Source organism: Rhynchophorus ferrugineus, unplaced genomic scaffold (genome assembly GCF_030347505.1).
Source record: "Rhynchophorus ferrugineus isolate W39M unplaced genomic scaffold, kcgeb_rfMv2 rfM2, whole genome shotgun sequence".
Taxonomy (NCBI): domain Eukaryota; kingdom Metazoa; phylum Arthropoda; class Insecta; order Coleoptera; family Curculionidae; genus Rhynchophorus; species Rhynchophorus ferrugineus.
This window is the reverse complement of record NW_027472581.1, coordinates 85082604-85106770: the sequence shown is the minus strand read 5'-3', so window position 1 is coordinate 85106770 and position 24167 is coordinate 85082604. Positions and strand designations below refer to the sequence as shown.

Below are 24167 nucleotides of genomic sequence, written 5' to 3'. Positions count from 1 at the left end.
GTATACGGACAGTTCTGCTTTTAGCACAAAAGTAGAAAGAGACAAAAAATCAATAAAATATCAGAGGGGAATTATTTGCTGATATAGAGAATGATTCTTCGTTAGATTATCAAAAAAAGAAACAACTTATCTAGAAAAGAAGATTGAACTTGACTGATTGAAGATAGACGCAGCATTAGTAACAGTTGTAGAGTTACTCGAAGCATTCCTTGGCGCGTAAGGAATGCTACTAACGGTGACCTGAAGTTGGTCAAAGTTAGCTAGCTATGAACAGTTAGAATGATAAAATATCCACATTTTGAAAACAGGCATCATCCCTGGATTTTTAACACAGGTATCGCACATCAGGGTGTAAGGCCCTCACAAGTAGACTGAAGTGTTTGTGAACCTGGCCTGCTATAACTAACGAAAAGCTAAATTCAAAACTTTTTTATTATTAATTACATCTTACATTAGATATGCTTAATGCAATTTTAATTTACAAACTAATTTATTACTACTGTTCTGTTGTATTTGCTTTAATATACAAGCTTGGCGAGTATGGGTTTAATACATCAGTAAGCATTTGCATTATTCGCATTCGCAAATTAAAATAAAACTAAGCTATTTAAGCTAAAGTAAAAATACATTCAACTAACAACTTTGTGTGGTTTGGCATGATTCAATCTCCTGATTTCCTGCGTATCGTCCAGTGGCTGTATTGCTGCCACGTTGCTATGATTTAGCAAACTTATTTCATGTTTTAAGGTGACCTCTTGGATCACTTCGTGTATCCATTTTATTTCAAAGTCATGGTACAGCTCTTCGTTGGTTATGTAGCTACAAGCATGAGCAAGATATACTCCAAGGTATTTAGTTGATTCTGCTTGAAGAATCGGGCATTCGTCACGTAATATAATTAGGTTTTTGTCATTTCGCCGCAACGCAAAATTAATATAGATATATCTTTTGCCATGATAACTGTGTGGCGTGAAACCTCCAGGAATATTGCAGGGCAGTATTTCTTTTCTTGAAATGCCTTTTCAACAACCGCTGTTACTCTGTACACTTGGTCGATTGTCGAGTGGTGATTTGGTGAAACTGGAAATCTGGAATTTCTATAAATGTTTCAATACATTTTAACAGCAGTTTCTCAAATAATTTATCGCAGGTACCACCGAAATAGAACTATAACATCCAACTTGGTCTGGTTGTTTATCATAACTGATGGTAAATTTCACAATTGATGTTGCTAAAATAGTTCTGATATAACAGTAATTGGTATTCGACCAATAATGAAATTCCTTTAAAGTTTCTTTATTGTATATTTTAGGCTTTAATAAAAAATATGAAAAGTCACAATAAAACTGATACTGCGAAAAGTTTTCAAAGTGCCGCGATGTTACGATAGAGGGGTTAAAAGTAGCCCGAAGTTCGAGCACAGTGGAGATTAACATTTACATTATTGTTACCAAGTTATAAAACTCCATCAATAAATTTAACGATAATGTTGCCCGCCTCTCCCCGATTTCTCCAAAACGTCGACCATAAAAACCGTCCGGATTCTTTTCGATAAGCAACATACGGACACTTCGGATAATTGCGGGAGGGGGAAAAGAACCCCCCTCAGCTATCGACGGGGCGGCGGCGAAGAATAAAGTCGGCGGAGTCCATCCGCATTCCACTCACGACCAAAACTAATACCGTATTAGATTTAGACGTTTCCGCTCATGCGATAAGTCCGTTCGAAACCTCTTTAGAATAAATACGGAGCTGGCGAAGGCGCGGGATTCGTCGTTACTTTTTTCCGGGACGGTTCTCTCGCGCTATCGATTGTTTTCGGTTTGATCGGTTGTTCTTTAAGTGATACTGATGATGATTAATGGTCGGTTTCCCGTTCGAAATCTGTGACAAATTATCGCAGTTCGGCTTTGTGCCGGTTTTGGTCGTCCTGACCGTATGATTCTATTAAAGTCTCGTCTCGTTTTTTTATTTCCGCACTTTTGATGTCAACCCTTATTAATGGGCGACTGAGATCGATAACAAACCGAAAGTTTTTGATTTTTTTCCTTTGTTTTATGAAATATAAGTATCAAGGACCATAACAGGTCAATTGAAAAGTTCCCGCCCTACCATAGTAAGACACATTTTTTTGGCAAAATTATTTTTTTTTTTATTCAACGTAATTCCCTTCAAGGGTAATACACTCATTATAGTAACCCTCCAACATTTCCATACCATTCTTGTAGTACGATTTGTTCTTTGCTTCAAAATAGGCCTCAGTTTCGGCCATCCCCTCTTCATTCGACGAAATTTTTTTCCCAGCGAGAATTCTTTTGAGATCTGAGATTCCAATTGACGGATTTTTGCCAACCTTTTCACTGACTTGTAACACGGTGCATTGTCTTGGTGAAGTAGCACATTCTTTTTCTTCAAATGCGGTCGTTTTCCGGCGATTTCGTCCTTCAAACGGTCAAATAACGCTATGTAATAGTCGCTTTATGCTATGCGCATCCCAAAATAAAAACGCCATAACCTTGCAAGCCGAATGTTGCGTTTTCCCATGCTTTGGAGCGGATTCGTCCGAAGTCCACTCGGATGACAATCGATTGGACTTCGGAGTGAAATGCTGGAGCTATGTTTCATCCATTGTCAGATATCGACGCAAAAACTCGTGTTTATTACGCTTGATCATCTTCAAACTCTACTCCGAATCATCAACTCGTCGTTGTTTTTCAATTATTTTTCAAATATAAAAAATAGTTTTCAAATATTCATGAATGATATGATGTACACGTTCAGTTGATATATTTGGAGTGGCGCCATGTATGTGTCAGACCGGGGACTTTTCAACTGACCCGTTATATGCAAGAATTGGCTAAAATAATGATATGAAGATTCTTCTTTTAAATTAGAATATCTAAGTCAAGAGTTGTTACTTGACATTGTATCATTAACAGAGCTTTTACTTATTATTATTATGATTTATTTCGTTCCTGAAGTATTTCTCTTTGTAAAAATATAATGTTGAATGGACATGAAGTTAGGAAAGGGAAAATTACCACAGAACTGATTCCGGTGAATTTGAGGTCTGTCAAAACTAAAACGAATCTGGAATCTACATTAAACAGAGAGAACGTACATAATTTGAGGAAAGTCTGAGACCAATAATTAACCAATGAGATCATTACTATTTAAGACTACATCCACCCCGCTCCCTACGACCATAAAAAAGAAAACTTTAAACTGCATTCTGTTAAAATTCGACCTCCCCGTAAATTTTTGCTGGGTTTATTATCGTGAAAATGCGTCGGTATGGCGAACTTACCCCGTTAAAATCTTAGAACGCCAAGAAACTTCTCGTTTTAACTGCTCGGCATTAACGGATTTAATTATTACTGGGCCTTGCGAGAGTCTGCCGTCTACGGGCTCATAAAAGCCAATTGTATTTTGGCACGAATCAAAGTTTGATACAATGAATAGGATGCTAGATCGGATAGTACAATGCCTTCTTTAGATCAAGACTATTATGCTTAGTTGGTAAGTAAGACGAAATTAGATGGAGATAAAATAAGAAGAGAATAACTCAAAAAAACCAACCTTGTGTTTCCTCTTGTTTAACTGTAAATATTCTGACAGCAATGGAATATTTTAATAGTTCAGTGTATTGTTTTGGTAATATTTTTGGTAGCTTATGAACAAAACCTTATCGAGTTTTTGTGTAACATCTGAGAATATATATGAACATCTGAGAATATATCTGAACATACCTTTTTACCTTGGGTTTTTTCACTCACATCTGCTATTATTTATGCACCAGGTCAATTATTGAGTTTTTTTTAATAAACCAAAATGTATATCAATAGGACAACGTTTTCAACAGGAGTTTTTTAAATATGTCTCCCACAGCAGGAATCGTAGTTTTATCAGAAAATGTAGCCATCGTGATACTTTTCAATTATGGTATATCACATTTGTAGAGTAGGTGAATAATTTACCCTAATACACTTCCTTGAGTTTCCTCTTGTTTAATTCTAAATATTCTGACAGCAATGGAATATTTTAATAGTTCAGTGTATTGTTTTGGTAATATTTTTGGTAGCTTATGAACAAAACCTTATCGAGTTTTTGTGTAACATCTGAGAATATATATGAACATCTGAGAATATATCTGAACATACCTTTTTACCTTGGGTTTCTTCACTCACATCTGCTATTATTTATGCACCAGGTCAATTATTGAGTTTTTTTTAATAAACCAAAATGTATATCAATAGGACAACGTTTTCAACAGGAGTTTTTTAAATATGTCTCCCACAGCAGGAATCGTAGTTTTATCAGAAAATGTAGCCATCGTGATACTTTTCAATTATGGTATATCACATTTGTAGAATAGGTGAATAATTTACCCTAATACACTTCCTTGAGTTTCCTCTTGTTTAATTCTAAATATTCTGACAGCAATGGAATATTTTAATAGTTCAGTGTATTGTTTTGGTAATATTTTTGGTAGCTTATGAACAAAACCTTATCGAGTTTTTGTGTAACATCTGAGAATATATATGAACATCTGAGAATATATCTGAACATACCTTTTTACCTTGGGTTTCTTCACTCACATCTGCTATTATTTATGCACCAGGTCAATTATTGAGTTTTTTTTAATAAACCAAAATGTATATCAATAGGACAACGTTTTCAACAGGAGTTTTTTAAATATGTCTCCCACATCAGGAATCGTAGTTTTATCAGAAAATGTAGCCATCGTGATACTTTTCAATTATGGTATATCACATTTGTAGAGTAGGTGAATAATTTACCCTAATACACTTCCTTGAGTTTCCTCTTGTTTAATTCTAAATATTCTGACAGCAATGGAATATTTTAATAGTTCAGTGTATTGTTTTGGTAATATTTTTGGTAGCTTATGAACAAAACCTTATCGAGTTTTTGTGTAACATCTGAGAATATATATGAACATCTGAGAATATATCTGAACATACCTTTTTACCTTGGGTTTCTTCACTCACATCTGCTATTATTTATGCACCAGGTCAATTATTGAGTTTTTTTTAATAAACCAAAATGTATATCAATAGGACAATGTTTTCAACAGGAGTTTTTTAAATATGTCTCCCACAGCAGGAATCGTAGTTTTATCAGAAAATGTAGCCATCGTGATACTTTTCAATTATGGTATATCACATTTGTAGAATAGGTGAATAATTTACCCTAATACACTTCCTTGAGTTTCCTCTTGTTTAATTCTAAATATTCTGACAGCAATGGAATATTTTAATAGTTCAGTGTATTGTTTTGGTAATATTTTTGGTAGCTTATGAACAAAACCTTATCGAGTTTTTGTGTAACATCTGAGAATATATATGAACATCTGAGAATATATCTGAACATACCTTTTTACCTTGGGTTTTTTCAATCACATCTGCTATTATTTGTGCGCCAGGTCAATTATTGAGTTTTTGTTAATAAACCAATAATAAAATGTGTATCAACAGGACAACCTTTGCAACAGGAGTTTTTTAAATATGTTAGATATTATTGGCATAATTCAGATACGTCTATAGGTTTTTATTTCACTCGATGATGTTGCTTCACAAGAGTCTGCTTAATCCCCTTATTATACAAGGAATTGGCATGATAAACTTGATCGCGCCATAATGGAAAAATATGTATATTGTTGCATAAAAATCACTTGGAAATGTCTTGATTAATCGCAGGCCGAATCAAATTAAATAACGCAACGGAAATTTGCATGAGACCGACGTATAAACTATTGTCTCCCACAGCAAGAATCGTAGTTTCATCAGAAAATGTAGCCATCGTGATACTTTTCAATTATGGTATATCACATTTGTAGAGTAGGTGAAGAATTTACCCTAAAACGCTTCCCTGTGTTTCTTCTTGTTTAACTCTAAATATTCTGACAGCAATGGAATATTTTAATAGTTCAATGTATTGTTTTGGTAATATTTTTGGTAGGTTATGAACAAAACCTTATCGAGATATTATGTAATATCTGAGAATATATCTGAACATACCTTTTTACTTCGAGAGGTTTTTTCACTCACATCTGCAATTATTTATGCACCAGGTCAATTATTTAGTTTTTGTTAATAAACCAACATGTATATCAACAGGACCACCTTTTCAACAGGAGTTTTTTCTATAGTCTATAGGTTTTTATTTCACTCGATGGTGTTGCTTCACAAGAGTCTACTTATTCCCCTTGTTATACAGGGAATTGGCATGATCAACTTGACCGCCCCATAATAGAAAAAGATGTTTATTGTTGTCTCCCACTACAAGAATCGTAGTTTCATCAGAAAATGTAGCCATCGTGATACTTTCCAATTATGGTATATCACATTTGTAGTGTAGGTGAAGAATTTACCCTAATACGCTTCCCTGTGTTTCTTCTTGTTTAACTTTAAATATTTTGACAGCAATGTAATATTTTAATAGTTCAGTGTATGGTTTTGGTAATATTTTCGGTAGCTTATGAACAAAGTCGACATACCATACCTTATCAAGATATTGTTTAATATCTGAGAATATATCTGAACATACCTTTTTACCTTGAGAGGTTTTTCCACTCACATCTGCTATTATTTATGCGCCAGGTCAATTATTGAGTTTTTGTTAATAAACCAACATGTATATCAACAGGACCACCTTTTCAACAGGAGTTTTTTCTATAGTCTATAGGTTTTTATTTCACTCGATGGTGTTGCTTCACAAGAGTCTACTTATTCCCCTTGTTATACAGGGAATTGGCATGGTAAACTTGACCGCCCCATAATAGAAAAAGATGTTTATTGTTGCATAAAAATCACTTGGAAATGTCTTGATTAATCGCAGACCGAATCAATTTAAATAACGCAACGGAAATTTGCATGAGACCGACATCTAAATCCGTGTTCGCCATTAATATCAGTCGTTCCACGACATTTGTATTTTTCTTATCAATCTTTCGCGTCGGTAAGTCGCAGCGGGACCAAGGAAAAAAACGACGCTTATTTAGTTTAATTGCTATTTATAATGGAACAGCCACTCGGTCTGCACAAACATCGTTTATGACTTAATTTTTCATTCGCCGACCTCCGCCACCCCGGATCGGATTTTTTCGCGTTAATTAAAGACCGCTTACGCCGTTCTTTGCCTAGTTAAGCTGGTCAGATCGCTCGACAATCATTCCGTTGATTGAGGTCCATTATCTTTGGCAGTCTAATTAACCTATCTTAGCATCAGTCCCTGTCGTATAATGCTTCTCGTGTTGGCTACGCTTTAACTCTTTCTCTTCTGTTAAAGGTAGATATGCATTATGATAAAATAAAACATAATTTAGTGGAAATGAGAAACAGACATTAGGAAAAAAATGACAAAAAATTATTAGGAGCACTATTTAAATATAGTCATAGAATAATAGAGATTTACTTTCATAGTAAATTTTGACGAAAAGTTTCGCGACGTCCAATATGTAGATGTCGCTACGTTTAACATATTACTTGTTTTATTCGCTATGCTAAGATCCTAGACGGGATCTGATTGCTTGATGTCTTTCTACGGTTTGTTTATTTTGTACGCCATGTGGCCTATATACAGTACAGTGTGGTTAGAATTTTATAACGTATGTTAAAAATGTACCATGTATGTTAAAAAAGTACCCGGCGATCTTTAAGAAATACGTAGAAAATATTAAAAATCCTAAACTGGTTGGTTTAAACATGGAACAGATTTATAATCATTACCATGTCAGACATTTTTGTGATGATGAAAATAATACCACAAGCCGAGAATATGTACAAATGGAAGTGGATTAAAATCAAAAAGATATAGAAGATAAATTGAAGGAGTCAGTCACATTTCTGTTCATAATTGTTACCATTAATTTCTAAACTATCTTACTTTATTTGTAGTGCCTATTTCCATCTTTCCAGGCCCACAACCAGGGTGTTCGAAGCAAGTTTCATCGACATTTGAAAAAACTCCAGAAGGTAATAGTAAAGTTTGTATTCATTCAACCAGTATCCCCCTTTCTGCTCATTCTTACCGTTAATTAATTGACTCTATAACTTCAGTCCAGATGTTTCTATAGGAGCAAATAAAGTTTTATGTTGTACCGTAGTGTACATCTCAGGTTATTTAGTAAAACCCTTGAAAAAAGAAATTAAGTGTGACATACAATTATGAATAAATCAGTATGTATCTCAGTATCTCATGCCCCAGAACCCAACAAAATTATTTTATTATACTGTCAGTAGGTCTTTGAACTATGTCTTATTTTATTCAACGATATTGTCACGTCGATAATATAACAAAATTTTTGCCTAATGTTTAAAATAAAAGTAAATTCAAAACCCTTGAATCGTAAATTCCATAATGATCTTTTGGATAAAATATTAAAAGTACTAACAAGATGATCTATATAGTTTTCATTCATTGCCGGTTTTTCTAATAGATGTCGCTTCGTCTAAGTATGCAATGATGTGATTTGACATATATGTCATTTTATTCTACTGACATCATAGAGAAATAGAGATTTAACTTCATTTTGGAAATTTTGGGGCAATGTTTCGTGACGTCCAACATCTAGATGTCGCTACTTTTAACCTATTACTTGCTTTAATCGCTAATAAGCCGCGACAAGATCTAATTGGCTTATTTTGTTTCTATAGTACGTTTGTTCTTTACTTATTTTGAACGCTATTTTCAGTATGGCTGACATAAGGCATAGTGCGTTTAGAGATTCAGTTATTAGCTCACTAGTTTATATAAGTCGGTAGTACAAAACCAACCGGATGCACAGATAGTAAAGAAATACAGAATCGTCTTCGTTCGAGAAAGTATTTGGCTGTCACGAAAACCGATTGGATTATTATTAATTATTATTAAGTGTTAAAGAATTTTCTGATCGTAACAGCATGTTTTGTTGTTGTAAGTTGGGATAAATTTATTCATATATATAAATATAAAATATTTATTTTTTTAATTTTAGAAATTAATCCCATTCCGAAAGAAACTCTCCAAACGGCTACATACTTTTCTTCTTGGATCAATACTTGCAGCCCCAATAAAATAATAGCTTGTGAATTCAAATCAAAAATAGGATTAACCGACATTCAATACACGACGAATTTTGGTGTAAAATTTATTGCCCAAGTAAGAACAAATTTGTTAAGGTGTCAATTTAATAACTACCTTGAGGGATTAATTTCATTAAAGAAAAAAAAAGTGCAATTATCCAAATAAATATATTGGCTTAAGGCTAGTTAATCAAGACAGTTTTTTGGATCTAGCTCATGGATTTAGGATATACACCCTCGGCTAGTACGTTTTATAATTTAGTTTGCCACTTCGATAATATAATATATTTCTGTCAAATATCTTTAAAAAGTGTAAATTTTACACCGTTCAATTGTACACTGCTTAATGATACAATATTACAAATAATAAGGTGTGATAAATACTTAGTATATATATATATATATATATATATATATATAATATATAATATATAATAGATGTCCAACAGTTAGATTAAATTGATGGCACTACACTAATATAGAAAAGGGAAAAGACTGAAGAAGTAGTTTTGATTTGTTCCAAAATTCTTTGTTTATGATTTTATATATATATATAATATTTATATTTTGTATTCTACATTTATATTTTACTGGTGAAAACTTGCTCAATGTATGTGCATGTTCTAATATTTTAGTAGACCAAAACATTTTGAAGATGCGCAACTGCAAAAATTATTGGAAGACTCAACACAAACTCAATAACAAATGGCAGAAGCGTTAAATGTGGCCCAAATTGAACCGCACATTGATAGAAAAACGCCCATATTGGACCCGAAGACACGGTAAAGTAATTTTAAACCACGACAACGCGCCGTCTCATAAAGCAAAACCGCTTCCGTTGAAAGCACTTGGATGGGATAAATTACCGCACCCGTCTTACTTTCCGTAGCTTGCCCTGTCCGAATATCAATTTTTTTTGCACCAATGGGACACGTGATTGCAGAGCAGCACTTCACCAATTTCAAAGAGGTTAGAACATGGCTCGATGAATACTCTCTTTTTGCTCAAAAGACAAATAGTTTTTCTTTTGGATGGCATCTATAAATTGCTTGAAAGATGGACAAGTTTCATAAAATCAGATGGCTAATACCTTGAATAAATTATTCCATTTTCTTGAAAATTATGTAGTTTTTTCCGAAAAAGAAAAACGACAATCACATGGACACCTGTTATAATAATAATAATAAACACCATTTATACCAGTAAGCGGTGTTTATTAGGGACATGTTTAGGGTCCTTTCTCATGTTCAACGTATTATTGTTATTGCTCAGTTTACTTGCTTCTGTTGGGGATTTCCTGCTTCTATTATGCCATATCTTCTTCATACATTTATCCTAGGTTCCCTTAGGTCGTCCTTTATTCCCAGATTCTCTTGACCTGTCTTGTGTATTCCATATGCTCTAAGTGTCCTCACCAACAAAGTTATCTCCATTTAATGTACTATACCTCTAATTCAATATTGAGGACTTTTTTTTATTTATTTACTTGTAATTTTTCTTAAATCTTTGACTCAGATTCTTCAGAACTTCTGCAGTATTTGTAATGTTGCTTTTATCTCTCCTTGACAATATCTCCGTCTCGCAACTGAATATTTTATAATGAACATTTTAGTTTTGCTTCATTTTTCCTTTTAATTATAGAATTTTCTTCAATTAAGGCATTAATTTATTATTATATTAATTCTTATTATATTAAACTCTTCTGGATTTACTTACTCTCGATTTACATACACATATATATAAATGCAGTAAGTTGTTCTATTTTTACACGTTCAATTTTGATGATATTTATTTCTTATAGCTTTCCCATCACCATCAATTTCATTTTGTTTTTATTCATTATCATTCCGTATTATATTATATCGGTATAAGATTTTCTGTACAAGCTATAGGAGTGTGTCAGTTGTTATTCTATCCGGCAAAAACCCCTCCCGACACTTCTGCTTTTACCCTATTTTTATATCCTATGTAGTGTCCTATTTTCTTTATTTAATATTCTTTCATAATTTCATTCACAAATATTATAAACTGTGGTGGACTTAAACTTCCGCCTTGTCTTGGTTCTATCTGGGTTTTGAAGGTTTTTGTTTAGTGATTTCAGACGATTCTATTAACGATAGTGATTTGGAAAATTATCTCACAAAATATTATGAATTAAAAGTTGGAAATTTAGTCAACAGTAGGACGTAAAATAATTAAAAACAGAGTTCCAACGACACCATAAAGATGATGGGGCATGCGAACTTTTTACGAGGGACACGATTTCTGCTTACATCGACACGACTAAACGGCTTGCTCGTCCTTTTTTTCCTCGTACCGTATTAGGTACACACTGTTTAAAGTTACCCGAAACTGTAACGTCGGGACGCTGTCGCGTTAAGATCGTCCCGAGTTATAACACGGATGGTTACGATGAAGGATAACGGGTGCCGGTGATGGGGAGCGGCGCTGAAGGGGCGGAGGGGAGTCGGGAGAGGACCGGGAATTGGCAGTCGGCGTAGTAATTCCCCATTTCTATGCAAACCGAAGTTAAAAGATGCAGGGCTCGTTTTTGGGGACGCCCAAGTGTCGTTTTACATGATTATTCGCCGTTATTTACACGACGACCTTTTGTTTCGGACCGGGATGTTGTTTTTTTCCTGCGTGGTGCTTGCGGTGACGAGCAGGTCGGATTTTATGACCGCGAGAAACCGTTTCCGAATACGTACCCGTTTTTTCGTTCGTATTTTTGCTGTGCCGTCCCCGGAATTATGCGTATAAAACATACGTACGACGCAAAAAAAGGAAACTTTCGCATTATTGGTTTTACGAGTTCCGGGCCATTTCGAATCCGTGCTTTAGAACGGTCTCTTCGGAGACGCCATCTTGGTTTTACGGACCGAGATACCAGCGGTTGTTCAAAATAGGATAATTTATAACTAATTCCGTGTATACATTTCAGAGCCAAAAAAAGAAAGAAAATAAGAAACAAATTGTTAGATCGTTGATCCACAATCCTATATCCTAAAAAATACAGTCAACAATGTCACATTATGAGGACTTTACGTACGTAACATATAACATCTGTAATAATCCATACAATATCTAAGTTGCCCAATAATCCAAAGCAAATTCCACAAATTGGAGATAAAATGTACTGATTCACCACAAAGTCTCGTCCGTTTAATTTTTTAAATTTTTTGATATCCCGGGGAAAGATCAAATCAAAAGTTCGATACTCTCGTTTGAAAACAATAGGTATTTCATATCGACATTTTACTTTAAAACAAGTCCTGGTGCAGAATTGGTGTTTTCCTCCAAGTTCAAGGGTGACTACCATGGAGAAATGAACCATAACTTGTTTTTGTAGTGGTTTGAAAATCAGCTTTTAAAGATCAACAATTACATCAATAAAGGCTGCAATTAAGGAATGGCTTAAAGTGCATAAAATAAGTTTTGAAGAAACCATGTTAAAGAATGAACTTTTTCAAATTGTTACTCCGTAAATATGACGTTATGACCACAGAGTATTACGTCTTCCTCCCTAACACTGCATATTTAAAACAATTAAGCTGATATGGGGTAATGCAAAGAATTATTACAATAGAAATTCAGGTCGAGGAGAATATTGAAAGCCCAACTGTCTGGATTTATAGAAAGAGGCATTGTGGAAAATAACACCTTCGGTTTGGATAAGCTCGATCAGACACATTGAAGAATGGTAATGGTCACAATTACCAAGACAGGGTGATGAAATAGGAAACAACTTTAGGTAATTAATATACTTTAACTGTAAGAAATTGTATTATAGGGGTGTGAAAGATTTATGTGCATGTGTGTTATTGTTCAGAATATACATGAACGTTTAGTTAAAATGTATGAGGAGAGAAATACTACTAACTGTTTTGCAGATATGGCAAAAGCATTAAGGAGAATGCAGTGATTAAATCTAGTTTTATCAAGGAAGATGTATACAGGTATTAACAGCATAAACTAAGGAGAAATATAGTGATATCAAAATGTCTTTATAGGGAAACACTAAGGAAAAATATAGTAATATCAGAATGACTACAAGGAAACATTGCATCGAAGGAAACAAGAACTAAGCGTAAAAGGTTAATATGCTCTTTAATGAAAGTATATTACACAGATGTACAATTTTTTATTAGGTGGATTAGGCGTTCGGCGGATACCACTACATAAAAAAAGCGCCTAGAACTCTACATATACTGATATGTCAAAAAAGTTTAATGTAAATATAATGAAACAACTCTAACCTATAAATTATTGTGGCTGTATAATTAATTTTAGTTTTAAATTATCCGATTATGCATTAGATGTACTATAATGTTAAAACAAATTATAATACATAATATTTTTGTTTCATTATTTTATTTAGATTAGAATCTTGTTATATGTCTAACTCAAAATGTAATAAAACTCAGAGTTGCTGCGGCAACATTGCGACGTTTTTACGGATCAAGTAGGTTCACTGCTGTTTTCGCTATGATTACTAGTAAACTAAAAAAATAATTAGTAAATTATCAAGTAATGAATTATTATTATATTAAATGTATAAATCGTTATGCAAATATTTCGTCCTCCCCCGCAATTAAATGTAACGGAAAATCAACAAATTATCAATTAATTAGAATTGTTAATACCATCATCGTCATCATCATCCGTCTTAACAACGCTCCGAAACTGTTCCGTTATTGTCTTAATTAGGATTGTTGTAGACGGTCTCGCTAAAACTCTTTTCGCTTCCACTGGATATCTGCTTATTCTCGGTGCGGAAGAAGGCGAAGGCGCGCCCGCCGGCTTCCTCGTAAAATTAATCTTAATCCCGCGCCAAGATATTCATTAAAATTTAGCGGTCGTAACGCACTCCATTTCAATTCAAAGTCGTGTAGCGTATTGCGCGTAGGGCGCGTGGGAGGCTCACGACGGATCCGTGCGTGCTGTTCCGGCGCCACTTTTGGGAAAAGACCTGCGATATTTTTTCGTTAATTTTTGCAGCTGACGAAGTCTCATTCGGACCCGGGTTAGTCTATCTCGCACACGCTATAATTTTCACAACAATTTTTTAAACAACTAAATTATTAACTAATAAAATTGTTAATTAATAAACAACTATTATTCACCACTTTATTGTTTTTCATTGATAGTGTTTTAATAATTTTTTATGATAAAAAATAGTATATCTATAACAGTGGCAGCTCCTAATAAAAAATTTCTGCAATAGTTTCTGCAAATTTTACAAAAGAAAACTTACCTAACAGGTCAATTGAAAAGTCTCCGGCCTACCATATTAAAACACATTTTTTTGGCAAAATTAGTTTTTTTTATTCAACGAAATTCTATTCGAAGGTGATACACTGATTATAGCGACCCTCCAACTTTTAGATATCATTTTTGTAATACGATTTCTCTTTTGCTTCAAAATAGGCCTCAGTTTCGGCAATCACCTCTTCATTCGACGAAAATTTCTTCCCAGCGAGCATTCTTTTGAGATCCGAGAACAGAAAGTAGTCGCTGGGGGACAGATCTGGAGAATACGGTGGATGAGGAATCAATTCTCGGTCTTTCTGTGCTCATTTCACCACGTCTAAACTTAGCATATCAATCCTTGATGGTTGATATTTCTGGGGCAGTGTCCGGAAACTCGGCATCAAGCAAAGTTTTTCCCTTCAAAAAGCAATATTTCATCAACACGCGAAATTCCTTTTTATCCGTTTTTTTTACAATAACAAAAGTTGCTTCACTCAAAATGTTATAATTTACAAACTAACAATCCGACAGTTGTCAAATTTATACACACATCTTTTGATGGTTAGGGATAACAATAAGTCTATCCTACGTCCTTTTCTGTTCGCAAAATTGGTAATCACTTGGTTATTAAAATTGTCTACTTCGGAGATAAATTGTTTTTAGCTTAGATAGCATGGAAGGAGCTGTTAAACGATCTTCGGTCATTGAATATCTGAGAAACGTTTTGATGCGCTTTAGTATTGATAAACATCTTTCAGCCTATTTTGATGGGAGTTGTTACTATACTACCTAATAATTCTCTAGCAAAATACAAGAGGAGATACAGTTCAGTTCGTAATCAGATAAAAGGCACATTCGGAAGTGAGTTTATTAGAAAATTTCTGCACTGCAATACTCTCAAAAACATTTCGAAGACGAAAGTGATGCAACTACTAGATGCTCTTTAAAATTAAATCAATCTTTTGCACAATTTATTATAATATGATACACCTTTAAAGCAGATCAGCATTCGGTGATTAAATTTATTGTTGATTAGACGGTTGCATTAAGTTTCTGGTGGCTTATAACTTATTATATCTGATGCTTCACTAATGACGTTATCAATATTATTTCGAACTTGAATAATACAACGTTCAAAATATCGATAGCGCCTCTTATTCCAGTAAGTTTGAGTTTCTTTTGTTGCAGTTGGTAAAAAAGGGTATTTACGTGGGGCATTAAACAACATTAACAGTCTGTATCTTAAAGATGAGTTTGTTGGGTGAAATTAGTATTAAAGGTTCTATAACGCTTAAAGTTGTTTCACTAAGTGTTTCTACATTACATTTTCATCAATTGAGTAGTTTCAAAAACGCCCAATTGGCTCAGCATCGTGAACACATTTAAAAATAACTACCAGTTGAGATTTTGCAGCAACATCAGATTTAAGAATATACTGAAACATATTGTTTTGTATTTCTTTGGAGGTGCCTTTAAATACTGAGGCATTGTTTAGGAGGTCACTTAGAGTTTTATGCATATAGTTCACCTAATTCATATATAAAAAAGTGCACGAAATATCCAAAATATCGATTCATTTTTAAAATAAATGTCAGTATTATATATACCGATGTAACTTTTACCTCTACTTGCACTAGATTTCTCAATAATAATATTTGGCAATGGTCTACCTTTTCCTTTAAACTCCAACTTCATTTCATAAAAATATTACTAAATGGAAAATGTAGTATTTTATGTAGAAAAAAACCATCGAATTTAAGTTACTTTCGATCCTGGGACAGCTATATACTTTGATACCTCGCATTTTCAGCAATAATCAAAATTTATGCAAGCGCATAATAGAACACAGAGCAGATTAGACTTAAAATTAACCACCCTATAAGACATGGAAGAAGATGGACCATGTACAAGAAACCAGAATATTTTCTCGTAAGTCCTCTTGTTTGTAAATTATTCAAATATAAATCATTAATAGTTTCAAATTAATTGGTAATTAGGGTTATATATTTTAATAGTATCCCTCTTAGCATATTTTTCTCCGACCCATTTTTCTAATTCTTGTGATAACTAATTTGTTCGAAGTCCCTATCTTGTTAACATGATTGGATTAACCAAGTTGAAACATGGTTTCATGAATAACTGAACAATAATACCACATTCTCCAAGTTCAGTTGATGCTTTTCTTCATACCACGTCCTTGTTAAATAATTTGAAAAAGCGATTTGTTGTTTTGAGCTGTCCATGACCTGATTGAAATTTTTAATATACGTGAGGCAGGGAACACTGCCAAAAGCTCTTTCGGGCAAGTTTATTATTATTTAATCATTATTTTTTATACTATAAATAGAGAGAACTTATGCAATGTCGAAATATAAATGTACCACAAAAATTATTTGGTATTATAATTTGGTATTTAATAGTGATCATTTGGCATATGAAGTATTTTAATATCAGTAACTTACCAAGTCCAGCATGTCCAAAACAAAACAAACAGCCGTCCGTACCGTTGATGACGGCATGAATCACGTCGGTTAATGCGCTGGAGCAAACCTCACTCTGAAAGAGAAAAAATGGAGATTATTATGTAAAATAGCAAAACATAAACCCCCCATAACATATGGAACGTGAACTTAGGTGGGTTCTTCCCCAAAACCGTTACCCCAATGTTATTAGTCTTCATTTCAATTTGGTTAACTAGCAGGTCACAGGTCAGTCGATGACCATAAAACTAAAATAATTAATGCCATATACCGGCCAGGGAGGTTTCTCATTAATGATAATCAACCCCATCACCAGTGACGTGCTTACACAGTATAAACATTTTTATTAGTCAGAGTTTTTCTATAGCATCAAACAGATAACACCGAAATAACTAAAACTATTTCCCTTTGCTGTAAAGTCTGACTTAATCAACACGAAAATTGTCCGTCAACGATATAAACACCGAGGAATTCCATATGGATCCCCATGAAGAGACGCCGCTGTCGTTCCGGGCCTCCCCTGATCCTCTACCCGATTTTAATAGATGCCAGAGATGAGCACTTTCAACCCAAATTAGAAAATATTCGTCGCCACGTGACATTCCGGATAATGTGTTGTGATTTTGGCAAGACCGCCGTGTCGAAATGGCGTTATTTAAAGTTAGCGGTGAAGTTAGCAACGCACAACATTAGATTAATAAAACCGAAGAGGTTGGTGGTGGTGGGAAACAGAGACAGACGGGGAGGGTGTGTGACAAGGAGTCAAAAGTCAGCGGCAGCAGGTAACCGGTAACGAGTTGAGTTTAATGAGAAAACGGAAGTCATGCAAGAATTAGCACTCATTGAGTAATATTAGGTGCAGACGGATATTGAATATATGCCATAATATATTCTTCTAGGATCTATTTTGTACCCATCTTGTTTTTATACTTGCTTACTACATATAAATAAAGTTTCTATTTTCTAAGCAAACTTTTTGAATTTATTTAAGCAAATATAGTCATTACGTAAGTTTAACGATTGAATCAAGCGCTTAAGCTATAATTATGCAAGTTTTAATTGCGTATTATGTCTAGTAGTTAATTTATAAAAAAAAATAATACAAAAGGAATGGAATGAGACAAGAAATTACGAAAAAACTAATAGAAAGTGGAAATAATAATAAAAAGATTTGATATCATGAAATATGGAAACCTTTCATCGCCATTATGACTTATAATCAATAAAATAATAATCCTACTTTTATTGCTGACAAATTTTATCAATCAGCGAGGATTTGGGAGCGGAGGGAGAACAAGGTGGGGAAATCCGGATAAAAATATCCACCATTCTTTTCGATTAAAAACGGATATAGTTTAAAATTCGATGAGGACAAAAATATTCGGCTGCGAGAGCGCCCGTTCGAAATTGACCGGGAAAATAGCAGGAATCCCGGACCGGGAAGTATTTTGCCAATATTCGAGGTCTTGCGCCTGCTAACACTTAATTAAATCTGAACCTTTGCTGGCGCTGCACTGATTAAATTCTCACGCTACGTACAAAATAACTTTGGAATTTTTAATCGACACCGGCCGAAACGTTCGGGAAATGTCGCTCGCTGCGGGCCCTATACTTACTTCCCGGGTACACAAGATAGCTGTAGAGTAGATTTAATTATTAGCTGCTTATTTTATAGATGTTTTAGGAAAACTATTTTATAATTAAATTCTTTGTCGAGTGAATTATAAAACTGTTTGTTTAATATTCATTGAGTCCTATCTAATTAATATATACTCTATCCAAGTTATTTTGTACATACGCCATCAACATTTTCCTTTTCAATTTATTCTAGTTAAGAATTATTTATTATTAGTAGAATGCTGTCTGATAAGTAAGAACGTGTAACCGAACTAGCCTGCCAAAATTATACGGTTGTTAAACGTATGAGACATTCTTCAGAACAATAGTGATAAGAGGTTATAAACCGGCAAAATTGCTACCAAACTGCAAGCTTCGATTGAAAATTTCGAAACCAGAGAGTTACTTTGAACAGGGACGAGATAATGGAAGCCCCCTCTTGCCAGTAAAATTCGTTAGAGAGTTAAGCGTTTTTAATGTTAAATATTAACTTGCTGTGATTTTTATTGAAAAAAATTTTAAGCGTGTTGCAGCTGTGCGGTCACTGTCACTGGAGATCTCAAAAAATGAAAAATATAATCAATATCAGCTTGATGTTAGCTCTTGATGAAATGTATAAAAACAGTGAGTAGTTTTTAAATAAAAACATAATTTAACACAATTATTTTAAAGGAAACTGTTCGTCTGAAAAGTATCGAATAGAACTCATGGATCTTCCGGACATTGCTTTTAAATACAGTATTCTTTTATATAATAAAATGAAGTAAGACTTATTATTTCAACTTATGTATTTATATGCGACATGGATGTTTCAGAATGGGACCAATATACACCATGGTCATTCATGGAAAGATGTTAATAAAAATAGTGTTGACAACAAAAGTTGATAGAAAAAGGTAAACTTTGGAATAACAATTTATTAGGTCATAACATTTATTAATAATTCATTGCAGATATATTGTACTTCATGCTGGAAACAGGAATGGTTAATAACACCTTCGGTTTGGATGAACTCGATCAGACATATTGAAGAAGAAATTGAAAAATGATGGAATTCTCAACAAATGTTAGCTAGATTGGAAATTAACAGCTTAATTACTCACTTCAACGAAACTGTCTGAATATGATATAATTCAAAGACAGGGTGGTGGAAATGTTATTGTAGAGTGTAAAAGATTTATGTGTACAGATATGTGTGTAATTGTTCAGAATACACGTGAGCATTTGGTCAAAAATGTGTCAGGAGAGAAGGAATCGTAACTGTTTTGCAGACACGGCAAATACATGAAGGAGAATGCAGTGATTAAATCTAGTTTTATCAATAATAGGGTATGTAGGTAGTAACAGAACAAACTAAGGAGAAATACAGTGATATCAAAATGTCTTTATAGGGAAACATTGTACCGAAAGACACAATAACTAAGCGTAAAATTTATTATATATGATTAGGTATGCAAGGGATACAATTACAAATGCGCCTAGAACTCCACCTCATGGGTGGTATGGAAAAGAGTTAAATGTAAATATAATCATACACAACCTTAACCTAAAAACTATTATCAGTGTGTATCAGTATCATATTAACAGTGTACTTAACTGTAGTTGTCCTTCGGAAGTGTAAATCCTTCGATAATATATACGTTAGATTTACTATAATGTTAAAATAAATTATAACTGATAACAGTATTTTTCTTTAATTATTTTAATTATATTATAATTTTGTTGTATGTCAAAGCCAAACTGAACTAAAACTCAGAATTGATACGCCAACATTGCGACGTTTTGACGTGACAAATTTAGATGACGTATGTACAAAATAACTTTGGATAGCCTATATATAAAAGCGAGCTTTATTTCTTTATATTTTCTCGATATTTTTTTTCTTAAAGCACAGAAAGGCATGCGCCATTCAAGGAAATCATGAATCGTTCCCACTATCTATGGTACTCAGGCTCTGGTAATTCGATATTTTGCACCGATATTTTGTTTTTTTAGATGTTTGATCGATTTACTTTTGCAGAAATAATTATCATGAATTCTACATGGGCTATATTCGTCAGATGTGATGAACTCTCATAAGAGTTAATTTAAGATGACGCGACTCTACCTATTTTATTCATTTGATTTTACTAATTTATCTATTTTTAATTCCACTCTATTATTTACTAATTCTCTATTTATTTTCTGTACATATACTTACTAATATTTATCTATTTTATTCTTCATTATTTTATTAATTCTTTGCATCTTCGTATCTTTCCCATAGTTTCTAAATTATAAATATTTTATGAACCAGAAACTGATGCCAAACTGATCGAAGTAACTGATGGGTAGTTATGATCTATGGATAAATTGAAGCATATATAAACGCCACCTAAAGTGGTTTCCGCTGGCAGTGTATTTAGCGTATGATATTTGGCTTTTTCTCTTGTGCGCACTGCATGTTCATCATAGCTGGAACTGGAGAAGTGAGTGTAGTAATAGAGTATTGGTTATTTATTTATACGAGATTTTGTATTTATCCTAGTGAGGCCTACTTGGTCTCATTGCACGTTTGTTATTGTTAATGTTAGGGTATAAGCTGGTAAGTCATGTGTTACCTTCCTTTCGTATCATGTGCACATGTCATGCTTCATCCTGGCATACTTTATCATTGCTTTCAGTTATCGCTATTGTTTGTTGCCTGTTATGACTGTCCATCAATATCATTGACTATTATGGATTAACATTGTTGTTAACCATACTGGTTATTCCATCATTGTTGTTGACTACCATTGTCATTTATATTCCCATGCATTATCAATACTTGCTAATACATTTTATGATGTAGTATTTATCAGTACTATGATATTCCAGCATAATTAATTACCGGTATTTGTAGCTGCCAACATATAACTATCTCAATAGTAACTGACATTAGAAGCATCTGTCGTAATGATCACCGATCTTTGTTATATTTTCTGTATATTTTTTACTTAACCCTTGTCATTGAAAACCGGTTGTTCAGGTACGTTTTCATTATGCTTTCAGAATAGTCACCTGACCACTTCGACATCAAAATCTCGCACACTGAGAATATGCTTTATATATTTTGACATTTATGATGTAAGCAGCTGTTATATCATTTATTTTGATCTCTGTTTTTATTTATTTAAGATGTTAGATTGTTTTATATCGATTTATTAAATACAATTTTTATTTTATACCCTGGATTTAAAATTGGGTCTACATATTTTATATATTATAGGATGGAAATAAGAGCAGAAAATAACTGTTAAATATAACAGTCTTGCAGAAAAACATTCTTAGGTAATGTTGGCTAAAATATTTTGATTAAAAAGTAAAGAGATTTTTGAGTACATTCGATTAATAATAAAGCGCATTTCGTAATATTTATAAATGTTATTATTAGCATATTAAGTTATGGTACTTTTAAATTTGCAATTTCGTTTCTTCATTTATGAGTTATAGAAAATACTGTTAATTTTTGGACAGACCGTATGAAAAATACATGAGAACCTAAATTACGATTTTTAAAGAATGCTTGTATTAATGTTGAGCTAAAGTTTAAAGCTTTCAATAACAGCAATACTTATTCAGATTTTCTAGTGATTATTTTATCGAAAAAAATAAATAAATTGGTAAGGAAAAACCAACATCTTAGATCTTCTTCCCTTGTACGTGTACAAGCATGCAATATGACCCCCTAATTGAATAGTAATTAATGGAGTAACGCCCCCCCGCGACCCTTCGACTAGAACCCCATCGTCCGCCCCGGGAATCGAGCCCCAATTATCCTTTTTCTTTCGGAAAGGGATTTGGGTTTCGTTTATTTGGCGACGATTTAGTTAATGAACACAATTGCAGTCTAATTTATTATATCGGGCCGTGTCGCATTGCACCCTTAGAATTTATGCCCTTTTCTCCAACCCCCTCACGTCGCAGACGTTTCCGCGTTGCCGCTGTTAACGCGCTGGCGGTAAATCACTAACTAAGAAAGCGTAAGGAAGCGGTGCACCCAGAGATCCCTAGCACAGAAAAGAGAAACGAAGTATCCGCAAATAAAAATAGTATGGAACATAACGTAGATAGTTAAATATTACTAAAAATATAGTTGGGCGATTTAAAAAAGCTGTAAAATAATTTTCGTAAAAAAACTGTTAAGGAGAAGATTCGGCAACGGTGGCGGAACTGCTCGAGATTTTTTTCGCCCAATCTAAAGCGAAAGTTTTTGGTTCGAAAAAGGGAGGCAAATGTACAAGTCGTGTTCAATCTTTCCACAACTTCAACTTTTATAAGAGGGTGGAATAGGAAGGCCTGTCACAACGTTTGTTCGAAGCTGAGATCACTTTTTTCCTCTCCCAACTTCCTGCTAACGTACGAGATTTTCCTTCACCTTTTATATATATATGTATATATATATATATATATATATATATATATATATATATATATTTACTATCTAAGTTAGATACTAGCGTTGGGAACTTAATGAAAACTTCTATCGATTGTTTTAGTTACTATTTTTGGTACTACTAGTTTCATTCGACTGATTGTTAACGTTCTGGCTCTTTCGTCCTAGTCGCAACCTTAATAAAAATGTACCCAATTTAGTTTTATGATTTTCTTGGTAGTTTGCCTGTAAATAAAAATATATTGTATATTAAAATAGTAAAAATAGTAAACGTAATAGTAAAATAAATAGTAAAATAATTTTGACTGTTTTTATGGCAATAATAGGCTCTCCCGATTTTTATTAAAAAATATTTACCTTTAATAATAAATAAGGCATTTACTTTATTTATTATAAAATAAGAAAAGCTCTAATAGTTACTGTGCTATCATTTTTAATTATGTCATGAATTAGTTTTGTTTTTATGATTAGGCATATATTTAATTTTTATTTAGTATTTATAGTTGTTCCATTTTAAAGATCTACAGAATATTCAAACATAAAAGTAATTCTACTTCGTTTAAAATGAAATTATGAATTGAATGTTAATAGTATTCAGTAATTATTTTTGTCCTATTCTCTTTTAAAGTTAGTACGTGAAGAAATATGTACATCTCCGTCTTGCTTATGCTACCGTTGGAAAATATAAGCATATATAAAATTAACTGCTCCAAGCAATTATCTTCGTCCTTTCTTCTTTCACAATTTATACAGGAAAGGGTTCGTGCATCTTCGTTTGACATCACTGGAAAAACAGTCGAACCTTGCATTTGACTGAAAATAGTAATTACTATTTTCTGTCGCAATATTGTATATATACAATACTATTACAAAGTAACTATTTTGTTTTTAGGTTGCCTAGGAAAATACCTCTCTAACTCTGTAACTCAACAAAATTAAATTTTATTAACAATTGTCCCATATGTTGACCCAAGGTATCTGTTCTCTGAGCTTTGAGTATTATAGTAATATATTACTGATAGTAAGATAAAGCATAAAACATATCAACCAAGAACCAACACAAGAAGAAAAAGGGAGTGACCTCAACCAACATTTATATCTGAAGCTTCCGTCATATGTGCTCAAAAAGTTATCATAAATTATCACTGAAACAAAACTGACTAAGAATTTAAAAATATAGGATATTCTATGGTGAATAGATGATACTAGTTTATTATGAGAATGATGTTAAGGCAAAATAATATTTAGAATATGTCCGTAAAAAAGATACCGAAGGGTTCTTTAATTGTTTTTTATGTTCTTTTGTACAGCTAGGTTGAAGTT

The 24167-nt window shown here is 33.3% G+C and overlaps 1 protein-coding gene across 1 annotated transcript in view; it reads right to left on the bottom strand.

Annotated features, from left to right (window-relative positions):
- Positions 1-24167, bottom strand: part of LOC143191537 (kinesin-like protein CG14535) — a 660599-nt gene that overhangs the window by 41614 nt on the left and 594818 nt on the right. The window contains exon 9 of the mRNA XM_076396712.1: positions 16796-16889. Coding sequence (XP_076252827.1) covers positions 16796-16889 — 94 coding nt within the window. The remainder of the gene's footprint in view (positions 1-16795; positions 16890-24167) is intronic.